This window comes from Sapajus apella, unplaced genomic scaffold (assembly GCF_009761245.1).
Source record: "Sapajus apella isolate SASKATOON/1434 unplaced genomic scaffold, GSC_monkey_1.0 scaffold33, whole genome shotgun sequence".
In the NCBI taxonomy this organism is placed as follows: Eukaryota; Metazoa; Chordata; class Mammalia; order Primates; family Cebidae; genus Sapajus; species Sapajus apella.
Window position 1 is genome coordinate 9,559,207 of NW_022436973.1, and position 12,304 is coordinate 9,571,510.

At 51.9% G+C, this 12,304-nt stretch overlaps 1 protein-coding gene across 3 annotated transcripts in view; it reads right to left on the reverse strand.

Annotated features, from left to right (window-relative positions):
• Positions 1-6,103: 6,103 nt before the first annotated feature.
• Positions 6,104-12,304, reverse strand: part of ZNF341 (zinc finger protein 341) — a 58,255-nt gene continuing 52,054 nt past the window's right edge. The window contains exons 11-13 of one of the 3 annotated variants that reach the window (XM_032295228.1): positions 10,044-10,155; positions 9,394-9,464; positions 6,104-7,380 (exon numbers count right to left, since the gene is read on the reverse strand). In XM_032295228.1, coding sequence (XP_032151119.1) covers positions 6,851-7,380; positions 9,394-9,464; positions 10,044-10,155 — 713 coding nt within the window. In that variant the 3' untranslated portion in view covers positions 6,104-6,850. The remainder of the gene's footprint in view (positions 7,381-9,393; positions 9,465-10,043; positions 10,156-12,304) is intronic. The other 2 variants (XM_032295227.1, XM_032295226.1) reach the window with 2 other exon arrangements.

Genomic DNA, 12,304 nt, shown 5'->3' on the forward strand with positions numbered 1-12,304 from the left:
GCACTCCACCCCCTTTTTTTTTTTTTTTTGAGGCAGAATTTCTCTCTTGTTGCCCAGGCTGAAGTGCAATGGCACAATCTCAGCTCACCGGAACTGCCACCTCCCTGGTTCAAGTGATTCTCCTGCCTCAGCCTCCCAAGTAGCTAGGATTATAGGCATGCGCCACCATGCCCAGCTGATTTTGTTATTTTTAGGAGAGACAGGGTTTCTCCATGTTGGTCAGGCTGGTCTCGAATTCCCGACCTCAGGTGATCCGCCTGCCTTGGCCTCCCAAAGTGCTGGGATTACAGGCGTGAGCCACTGTGCCGGGCCCACTGGAGAGTTTTAAACAGGAAAAGTGACATAGTCTGATTCAGGCTCTAGAAAGATCCTTTGGGCTGCTATCAAGATAATGGATCACGATAGGTAAAGAAACAAAGCAAAGAGACCAGAGGGACCCAGTAAATACAGGAGTCCATGCAAGACAGGCTGGCAGCCTGGACCAGGGTGGTGGTAGCTGAGGAAGTGAGGAGTCGCTGCGCCTAGAAGAGGTAAAACTCCAGTCTATCAGAACTGGTGAGAGCTTTAGAAATTCTAAAGCCTAACATAAATCTTGCAGTCAGTCAGTTTTAAGCCTACCTCGACACATTCTGGCTGTGAGTCCTTGGTCAGGTTGCTATACCTCTCTGAGCCTTGGATTCCCCATCTGTAAATCAGGCATGGTAAGACAGTGTGCTTGCATTCCATGGAGTGTCTTGAGGATTCAGTGACATGTAAGTAAAGCACACAGCACAGCCTTGGCACTAAGTAGTCACTCAATAAAGCTAGTCATGACACAACCCCCCACATTTGCTGATAGAGAAACCGAGGCTAGCTACCTTAGAGGCAGAGAAGGGACTAGAAGGGGGAAGGGAGGAAGGGAAGTAGGCTTGATGGGGTTCCTCGAGCCACATACAAAGTCCAGACAGTGACTTGGGTAAGTAAACAATAAGAAACATGAAAAATCATGTGGCCTTTCTGGCCATCCTGTTTCCTACTCTTTTTTCTTTTTCCTTTTCTTTCTTTCTTTCTTTCTTTTTTTTTTTTTGAGACATGGTCTTGCTCTGTCACCCAGGCTGAAGTGCACTGAGGCCATCACAACTCACCAAAGCCTCCATCTCCCGGTTTTAAGCGACCTCCCACCTCAGCCTCGTGAGGCAAACTCCACCATGCCTGGCTAATCTTTTTAATTGTTTGTAGAGACAGGGTCTCACTATGTTGCCCAGGCTGGTCTTGAACTCCTGGGCTCAAGCAATCTTTCCTTGGCTTCCCAAAGAGCTGGGATTACAGACGTGAGCCACCACACCGGCCTTGTTTTCCTACTTTTGAGAGACATGAGAACTTAGAAATATTTCTCTACTCTAAAATAAAATAACATTAAGTACAGTAAATAGCAAGTGACATTCAGCTGTAGTATCAAGGAGATGGCAGGGAACGGCAGGGACTGTGGCCGCCTCCTTGATATTGCAGCACACATGTCCATCTAAAGGGCCAGCTAGCCAGCCCCACCTGACTGGCCCTACAGTGCCAGACACCCTGATTTTCAATAGAGGTCAGAAAACCAGATTTGTATGTGAAATGTCCCAATTTTTACTTTTAAAAGTATTTATTTATTTATTGAGATAGAGTTTCACTCTTGTTGCCTGGGCTGGAGTGCAATGGCGCAATCTCAGCTCACTGCAATCTCTGCTTCCCGATTCTCCTGCCTCGGCCTCCCAAGTAGCTGGCATTACAGCTGCCCACCACTATGCCCAGCTCATTTTTGTATTTTTAGTAGAGATGGGCTTTCACCATATTGGCCAGGCTGGTCTTGAACTCCTGATCTCAGGTGACCCACCCGCCTCAGCCTCCCAAAGTGCCAGGATTACAAGCACGAGCCACCACACCCAGCCTTGTTTTATTTTGAGAAAGGGTCTCACGGTTACGCAGGCTACAGTGCAGCGACACAATCTTGGTTCACTGCAACCTTCACCTCCCAGGCTCAGGCAATCATCCCACCTCAGCCTCCCGAGTAGCTGGGACTGTAGGTGTGTGCCACCACGCCCGGCTAATTTTTGGATTTTTTGTACAGAAGGGGTTTCTCCATGTGGCCCAGGCTGATCTCAAACTCCTGAGCTCAAGTGATCTGCCTGTCTTGGCCTCTGAAAGTGCTGGGATTACAGGTGTGAGCCATCACGCCCAGCCAAATGTCCTGATGTTTACATTTTCTAATTGCTTCTGGAGTAGAGGAGCATAGCAGATTTGTATAGACTGATCTTGCTATTATTTCAGCCCTTCCAACCCTGATACTATTTATTTCTTTTTCTTGCCCTGTTATTCTGGCCAGGCCACTAATGTAAAGTTTGAGTCATAATAGCAGTCATCCTTGCCTCATTCCTGACATGTAGCATCTCACATTTCACCACGGCAGTATATTTTAGATTTATTTTTAAATGTTGGCTCACTCTTTCAGACACTGTGGTTGCCAAACTGTCTGTCTGGAGGCTGCCATGAGTGGACAATTTGTGATCTCTGCTTTACCTGAATTGTTTCCCTGAATTGTGACAGCAATCTGACCAGGTAGGTACTATTACTAAGGAGACCGAGGTTCAGAGAGGTGAAGTGACTTGCCATAGTCACACAGCCAGGAGGGGCAGAGCCAAATTCAAACCCAGCTCTGCTTGACACCAAAGACTGTAATCTTTCTTTGTTTTTTTGTGTGTGTTTTTGATACAGAGTCTTGTGTGTGTGTTTGTGTGTGTGTGTGTGTGTGTGTGTGTGTGTGTGACAGTTACTCCTACATTCTTACAGAGTAAACTCTTTGCTCTTTGTCTGTCCAGGAGTTTACTCTGTCGCCCAGGCTGGAGTGCAGTGGTACGATCTCAGCTCACAGAACCTCCATCTCCCGAGTTCAAGAGATCCTCCTGCCTCAGCTTCCAGAGTAGCTGGGATTATAGGCACGCACCACCACGATTGGCTAATTTTGTATTTTTAGTAGAGATGGGATTTCGCCATGTTGGCCAGGCTGGTCTCAAACTCCTGACCTCAGGTGATCCGCCAGCCCTCGCCTCCCAAAGTGCTGGGATTACAGGAGTGAGTCACCGTGCCCAAAGACTGTGATCTTTCTTGGGGTGGAATGGAAGCCTGGATGCCTAGGCCAGCCCCTTTTTATCCTCCACTCTATCCAGCATCTTGGGGTTCAGTGGCACACCCTGGGGTCCTGGAGCAGCTGTCACCAACTTTCTGTTAAACATTATAACTGGCCGGGCGTGGTGGCTCACGCCTGTAATCCCAGCACTTTAGGAGGCCAAGGCAGGCAGATCACGAGGTCAGGAGTTGTAGACCAGCCTGGCCAACGTGGTGAAACCCCATCTCTACTAAAAATCCGAAAATTAGCTGGGCATGGTGGCGCATTCCTGTAATCCCAGCTACTCAAGAGGCTGAGGCAGGAGAATTGCGTGAACCAGGACCTGGGAGGTGAAGGTTGCAGTGAGCCGAAATCGTGCCACTGCACTCCAGCCTGAGCTACAGAGAGAGACTCCGTCTCAAAAAAAAAAAAAAAAAACAAAAATTATAGCTGATCTAGGTATGTACTCCTTGTCTGTGATCTGGCTCTGTGGCCTGGCTCTGCCACTTCCCTGCTGTGTGACTTTGGGCTGCTTCACCTTAATGTGCCTGTTGCCTCATCTCAGCTGCAAAATGGGATTAAAATAGGGCATAGCCGGGCGCGGTGGCTCACGCCTGTAATCCCAGCACTGTGGGAGGCCGAGGCGGGTGGATCACGAGGTCAAGAGATCGAGACCATCCTGGTCAACACGGTGAAACCCCGTCTCTACTAAAACTACAAAAAATTAGCTGGGCATGGTGGCGCGTGCCTGTAGTCCCAGCTACTCAGGAGGCTGAGGCAGGAGAATTGCCTGAACTCAGGAGGCGGAGGTTGCGGTGAGCCGAGATCGCGCCATTGCACTCCAGCCTGGGTAACAAGAGCGAAACTCCGTCTCAAATAAATAAATAAATAAATAAAAATAAAAGTAGGGCATACATTGAAGTGCTTGGGATGGTGCCAGGCACTCAATAACTAATAAATGTTACTTCTCGGCCAGGCACAGTGACTCACTCCTGTAATCCCAGCACTTTGGGAGGCCAAAGCAGGCAGATCACCTGAGGTCAGGAGTTTGAGACCAGCCTGGCTAACATGGCGAAATCTCATCTCTACTAAAAATACAAAAATTAGCTGGGTGTAGTGGCACTTACCTGTAATCCCAGCTACTTGGGAGGCTGAAGCAGGAGAATTGCTTGAACCCAGGAGGCAAAGGTTGCAGTGAGCTGAGATCGTGCCATTGTACTCCAGTCAATTTTTTTTCAAAAAAAAATAAATAAATGTTACTTCTCATGATTACCAGTAGGTGTATGCCTGTGTACACTGATATTAGGAAGAAGATGATGTTCTTAACATTTCCTTTCATGCCATTGTTATAATTTTTTAAAATGCTATCTCCCGTGGATTCTTCATTATGTGGTGAATAAAGTCCAGATTCCTTAACCTGCATCTAAGGCCCTCTCTGATTCATCAACCCATACTTCAATAGCGGAAAGTGGCTAAGAACCCATGGAGGCAGGCTGCCCCAGCTTGAATCCCAGCTCCGCAACATTCCTGGCTGTGTGAGCCTGGGTAAGGAAGTTTGCCCCTCTGGGCCTGGGATTCTTAGCTGTAAAATACGGAAAGTAACAGCACTCACACGACAGGCTGAGGTGATGTGACTGTAAACAGCCTGGCCTGGCACAGTGTCCCTCAGGTGGAAAAGCTGGAAGCATCAGCCCTGATGACGACCCCCTACTCCTCTGAGACCTCTGGTCATGCTGGAACATCCGCCGGCCCCAGAACATAGCAGGCCCCGCACGTCCCACCTCGAGCTGTTCGTTCACGCCCTGCTTTCACCCGGCACACCTTCCCCTATCGATCCACCCATCAAAGCTCTCCAGGCCAAGGCCATATTCCGGGCCAAGACCCAGCTCCAGTGGTGTCCCCCTCCTGTCCCCACCAGTCGCCCTTTGACCTTTGTCCAGGCAGGTATACTTACACACCTCACCCCCACCAACTCTGCCCCTCCTACCATGTCACACCCTTCCTGAGGACGTGGGAAGCCAGGCCTGGCTCTGAACTCCAGCCTGAGTCTCAACCCAGAGGCCTGAGAGACCGGCCAGCCTTCAAAACAATTCAGTCATCCAGTGGAGTCCAACAGCCCAGAGGGTGGCTGTGAGGATAAACGGGAAGACACTGGTCAAGGCCCTTTTCTCCTTCCCGCCTCCTCATGAGCTGGGTGGGCCTCCCACCAGGACCCACTGAGCGGGAGGAGGGAGCACTGGACGTGAGGATATTGATGGCCTCCAGATGCCCACGTGAGAGGGATTTCTGCTCTTGATTACAACGGGTTTGGAGGTGGCTAGCAATCCTGAATTCCCACAAGTGAGTACAAACCCCGTCCCCCTTGGGGTGTTGTCCTGGACTGTGTTCTGTGAATGGGTGTTCCCAATTTCCTTTTTTTTTAATCTTTGAGACAGGGTCTTGCTCAGTTGCCCAGGCTGGAGTGCAGCGGTGCAGTCTCAGCTCACAGTAGCCTCGACTTCCTGGGCTCAAGTAATCCTCCCATGTCAGCCTCCTGCACCCGCCACCATGTCCAGCTATTTTTTTTTTTTTTAGACCAGGATCTCACAGGCCGGAACGCAGTGGCACAATCTCAGCTCACTGCAACCTCTGCCTCCTAGGTTCAAGTGATTCGCCTGCCTCAGCCTCCCAAGTAGCTGGGATTACAGGTGCATGCCACCACACCTGGCTAATCTTTGTATTTTTAGTCGAGATGGGATTTCACCACGTTGGCCAGGCTGGTCTTGAACTCCTGACCTCAGGTGATCCATCTGCCTCGGCCTTCCAAAGGGCTGGGATAACAGGCATAAACTGCCATGGCGGCCTTGCTTCCCTTATCATCTCTCCAGGGCTCCTCCTTGTGACCGCCAGGGTCCCCTCTGCCACCACAAGCTTCAGAGGAGAGTGCTGCCACCTAGGGGCAAAGAAGGAAACTGCCACAGCTTGGCCCAAGCCACCTGGACACGTTATGATAAAAACATTTACTGTATTGAGCACTTTCTGCATGCCAGGTGCCATACTGTGCCCCTGGCGCATTTCATCATACTGGATCCCCAGGACAACCCTATGAGGTAGTAGCATCGTAAGCCCCATTGTACAGATGAGGAACATGGGGCTCAGACAGGTGAAGTGACTTGCCCAAGGTCACACAGCAAGTGCGTGGCAACTTTTGGATTTGAAGACAGATCTGTCTCATAGCTGCAGTCTAGCCGTGATACTTGAGTGCCTCCTAAAAGCCTACATCACAGAGCTGTCTGAGGATTCTGTGGGGAATCGTCTGTGAAAAGGTCCAATAGATAAACTCTGTCCATGGCAGGCGTCCTGAAGAGCAGCGGGCTAGAGGCCACCAGGAAGCAGCCTGGAGGCAGGGTGGGCAGGACCGCCCTGTCTTCTCTCCTAGGGGGCCCAATCACCAGCCTGACAACCGGACCGCAGTCTGCTCAGGCTCCAGCCATCTCTATCCTGCCATGGTTCTGCCGTGGGCAGCCCTGTCCACACGGGCAGCCCTGCCCACAACCCCGAATATTCCAGGGCTTTGTAGCAGGAGAAAGGACACAGGAGGGCGGCCACAGGCCAAGATTTATGAATGACATTCAGCAGGATTTCTGCCATGTCTTGATGGCTCGCTTCTGCTGGGAAGGATCTCCAGTCTGCCCGGACCCAAATATGAGCAACAGGCCTGCCCAGGAAACAGACACCGCAACTCCATCACTCCGAGGCCTGGATGTAGACAGGCACAGCGAGCATGGCACAGGGGCCCTCGGCCCCGGCCTGCAGCTCCGCCAGAGCCAGGTTGGAGCCCAGCCCCTCAGCGTGCCCAGGTACCACCAGCTCCGGCTCCGCGCCCACTGCACCACCCACAACAATGGACAGCACTGCGTCTGGCTCTGCAAAGGGCGGTTTGCCAGGGACAGCCTCGGGCACCAGCCCAGCCCCTGTGTCCTTCAGCTCCTCCAGCCCCAGCGGGTCAGGCAAGGGGGTCACCACCTTGCGCCCACCAGTGCCGCCACTGCGGGGGGCTGTCCTCCTCTGAGGGGGACGCCGGGTCTGCAGGTCCTTGTCCTTTTGGGGGCCAAGACGACAGCGGTGATCTTTAAGGTGTTTGGGGCGGGAAAAGCCCTTGGCGCAGCCAGCACAGCGGAACTTGTAGTTACCCGTGTGGGCACGCTGGTGCTCGGCGAGGTGGGCGCGGCGGCTGAAGGACTTGCTGCACAGGGCGCATTTATGGAGCTTCATGCCTGGGGGGTGAGGGAACGTCAGTGAGAAGCATCCAGACCTTCACCCCGCAACGGTGCCCTGCACTGGGAATCAAATCCAGGCTCCTGCCCCACAAGCGCCTGTATGATCTGGCCCCAGCTCTCTCCACCCTCGTCATCTGCCTTCTCCCAGCCGCTCTCTGTGCCAGCCACACCCACTGTCCTCAGAGGCGCCCGCTGGCTCCTGCCTATGCGGCTGTGCACCTGCAGGTCCCCTCTGCCTGGAGCAGCCGCTCACTCCTGGCACCTTGGCTCGCTCTGCCAGGTCCTCTCTCACCTGGGTGACCAGGGCAGCAATCTCTGCTGTGCTCTGCCCCCATCACCCAGCCCCCCAGACCATCCCCCACAGGGCAGCTGGAGATGTCTGCAAAACACACACACGATCATGACATACCCCGTCCCCAACCTCTCATGGTCACTGGGGCTGTCTGATCCTCCCCTTCAGCCCTCAGTTCCTTCCCCTTCCCCTCTCCCTCTCCTCCCTATGCTCCAGGCCTCCCACCCACCTTTCCTTGTCCCTGCCTCAAGGCTAGTACTTGATGCTCCTTCACTCTGGGAAGCTATTTCTTGGCCCTTTTCATCCCTCAGGACTCAGCCATCATGCACCTCCTCAGGGGGGCCTCCCTGATACACGCACCCTGTTTATTTCCATCTTGGCCCTCAGCATACTTCGCTATTATGTGTTTATTTGTTCAATGGTTATTTTCTGTCTCTTCCTCTAAATGTTAGGCACCCCAGGAGGGCAGGGTGGCATTCTGCCTGTCTGATTCCTTCTGCCTGACATATGGTTGGTTCTCAAAAATCACTGGTGCCTCCATGTCCACCATGAAGTCAACTCTAGCCCACACTCCCCCTGGGCCAGGCACCTTTCACACATGCCTTTGGCCCCCTCAACCTTGCTGGGATGGAGGCTCAGAGAGGGGCAGTGACTTGCCTGAGGCTACCCAGCAGGAAAGCGGCAGCGCCAAGACTCAAACCCAGCCCTGTGTGTCCAAGTCCTTGACCGACTCTCCCAGTTTTCAAACTTTTTTTGGCCACTGACCCCTTTCTGTAAACCTCCTCAAACAGGGGAGCCTTTACCCCCTATGGGACTCAGCAATGCCTAGAGACATTTTTGGTTGTCACAATTGTGGGGGGATGCCACTGTCACCCAGTGGGTAGAGGCCGAGGATGCTGCTAAACATTCTGCAGGGCACAGGACAGCCCCAAGACAGAATAATCTGGCCCAGGCGGGGCGTGGTGGCATATGCCTGTAATCTCAGCACTTTGAGAGGCTGGGGTGGGCAGATCACTTGAGGTCAGGAGTTCTAGACCAGCCTGACCAACACGGTGAAAACGCATTTCTACTAAAATACAAAAATTAGCTGGGCGTGGTGGGCACCTGTAATCCCAGCTACTCAGGAGGCTGAGGCAGGAGAATCACTTGAACTGGGGAGGGGGAGGTTGCAGTGAGCCAGGATCACACCACTGCACTCCAGCCCAGGCAATAAAGCAAGACTCTGTCTCAAAAAAAAAAAAAAAAAAAAAAATTTATCTGGCCCAAAATGTCGATGGTGCCAGGGTTGAAGAACCTTGTTCTCGACCTCGGCTGGCATGTGGAAAGCCAGCCAGGCTGCTCTGAGGAGCTGCTGAGAAACTGAGGAGTGGCTTGGAGACCCCTGCCCTACCCTGCCTATCAAGGAAGCTTCCTGGCCATGTCTTGGGCCCAGCTAATTCCCTCCACACCTGGTCCACACCTCTGTCACACTGGGCACTGTCCCGACTGAGTCATCTCTGCTCAGGTCAGCTTCCTCCTTGGACTGGGGGACTATGTCTGATTCATCTCTGTTCACCCTAAAGGCCCTAACTCAGGCCTGGCTCATAGCCCACATAACTGAATGTGCCGGTCAGGGAAATCCAGCCTCACGGGATATGTCTGCTCTTTCTCCTCCCGGCGGGTCTACCCCAGTGAACTAGAGCTGAACCAGACCCCCCTGGCAGGCATGAGCCACTTACCAGAGTGGGAGAGGATGTGGGCCTTCAGCTTGTCCGGCCGGTTGAACTCCTTACTGCAGCCTGTGTGCGTCCTAAAACCCAAAGCCACCGGTCAGGGGGAGTTCACCAAGCTTAGGACGCTCTTGCTGGCCCCTCCACTAGCCCTGAACATGAGGGACACTTGTCCACCCTAAGGGTGGTCAAGGAGGTAGGGTGGGGAGTGAGGCAGGTAGGACCCAGAACAAGATAAAAGGAGAAAGACCTGCCTGGGCATGGTGGCTGATGCCTGTAATCCCAGCACTTTGGGAGACCAAGGCAGGTAGATCACAAGGTCAGAAGTTCAAGACCAGCCTGGCCAAGGTGATGAAGCCCCCGTCTCTACTAAAAATACAAAAATTAGCCAGGTGTAGTGGCAGGCACCTGTAATCCCAGCTACTTGGGAAGCTGAGGGAGGAGAATCGCTTGAACCCAGGCGGCAGAGGTTGCAGTGAGCCGAGATTGCTCTACTGTACTCCAGCCTAGAGTGAGACTCCATCTCACAAAAAAAAAAAAAAAAAAAAAAAAAAGAGAGAAACCTGACTTCAGGCCTGCCATCTGTCTCCCCCTCCCTGGCAGCCCTGCTGGAGAATGTGCCTTACTAGCTACTCCCGTGCATGGCAGTCTCTACTCACGAGAAAGGGCATTTGTATTTCTTGAAGGGCTCGTGGATCAACATGTGTCTCTTCAGTTTGTCCTTGCGGTTGAATGCAGACTCGCACACTGAGCATTTGTAGGGCTTCTCACCTGCAGCAGACACAGATGGAGCACCAGCACCCATCAGAAGGAGCTGGAATCTGGAGCACAAGGATGCCCGCTGGGCAGCCTCTCCTCAAGAAGGGAGGTGGCCAGGGGGAAAACATCAGAAGGAGCTGGAATCTGGAGCACAAGGGTGCCCGCTGGGCAGCCTCTCCTCAAGAAGGGAGGTGGCCGGGGGGAAAATAGCCTCTCTCATTCTTCGTGGCTTTGTTTTGCCAGGGACAAGAGGGAGCTATTTGCCAGGGACAAGGATGGTCAGGAGGGGCCTCTCTGATGAGGTCATGTGTGAGGAGAGACCTGAGGTTATCGGGGAGATCTGGGAGAGGGTCCAGGCAGCAGAGAAAGCAGGTGCAAAGACCCTGAGGCAAGAGTGTGTTTGGTGGTGCTCACGAGCAACAGGGAGGCTGGTGCAGCCAGAGAACCAGGCAGAGGGCAGCAGGGCAGCCAGGCCCGCCTGGGAGGACCTGGGAGGACCTGGGAGGCTGAGCTACGGACTTGGCTTTTTTTTAAATTTGAGACAGAACCTTGCTCTATCACCCAGGCTGGAGTGCAGTGGTGAGATTTCAGCTCACTGCAACTTCCTACCTCAGGCTCCCGAGGAGATGGGATTACACGCATGTGCTACCATGCCCAGCTAATTTTTGTATTTTTAGTAGAGATGGGGTTTCACCATGTTGGCCAGGCTGGTCTCAAGCTCCTGACCTCAAGTGATCCACCCACTTCAGCCTCCCAAAATGCTGGGATTACAGGCGTGAGCCACTGCGTCCGGCCAGATTTGGTTTTTACTCTGAGCCAGAAGAGAAGCCACCAGAGGGCCTGAGCAGCGAAGGAAAGGGCTTTGATGTAAGCTTCTAACAGGCTCCCTCTGTCTGCATGTGGAGAGCAGACTGAGGGAGTGAGGGTGGAGGTGAGGGTAACCAGGAAGCAGTCCAGGACAGCCACGGCAGGAAGGCAGAGGTGGCAGCCCCTGCCACTGGATTAGGTGTGGCTGTGAGAGGAGGAGGAGAGTCAAGGATGAATCTAAGGCGTGGCCTGAGTAACAAGGTGGCCTCATGGCATTTATGGCAATGGGGTCCACCCTGGAGGACGAGCAATCACACCTTATCTAACTGAATCCTTCCAACAAACCAGAAGGCATGTGCTCCCATCATCCCCGTTTCACAGATGAGAAGACTGAGGTTTAGGGAAGCGAAGGGACTGGCTCAGGAGCTACCCCTGTGGTTGGGGAAGCTAAGATTCCAGCCCAGCAGTGTGATCCAGAGCCCATCTGAGCTACCCCAGCTCTTCCTGCTGTTAAATCTGTCCTGGGGCAGCTCTCGCCTGATGGGTGACCTGAGGAACCCATAGGAAATCAAGGGAGGTACCTGCAAAGTTCCCATGAGGTCACAGCCTGCCTTTGGATGGAAGGGGCCATTTCTGGGCTGCTGTGACTTCCTGCCATTATTTCCTCTCTTCTCCCTCTGGAATGAATAAAGTACTTCTGAAAAAATGTCAATCCAGTTGATACAGAAATTCTAGTCCTACTATGGAATGCTCTGTGGTTGTTAAAAAGAGTAAAGAGGTCGATCTGTTGTTTGCTGATCTGGAAGGATCTGGACATATTGCTAGGGGGGGAAAGAAAGCAATAGAACAGCTTAACACAATCTCATCTTAGAAAAAAATATAATCCCTACTGGATATGGAAGCTCAAAAAAGGGAGAAAAAAGAAAGAGAAAGAGAAAGAGAAAGAGAAAGAGAAAGAGAAAAGAAAGAAAGAAAGAGAAAGAAAGAAAGAAAAAAAGAAAGAAAGAAAGAAAGAAAGAAGAGAAAAGAAAAGAAAGAAAGGGAGAAAGAAAGAGAGAAAAAGAAAGAAAAAGAAAGAAGGAAGGAAAGAAAGAGGAAGGAAGGAAGGAAAAGAAAGAAAGGAAAAGAAAAGAAAGAAAATACAACCTGTGCACCCCAAAAAAGCCGTAGCCGTGTGTCTCTGTATATAAACTGAAGATGCAAGGAAACAGAGAGAGAGGACAGACCAAACTGTCACTGGCAACTACAACTTCAGGGAAATTTAACATTTTACTTTATGTACTACTATATTGCTTCCATTTTTATAATAAGCATGTATTACTTTTGTGTTTTTTTTTTTTTTTTTTTTTTTTTT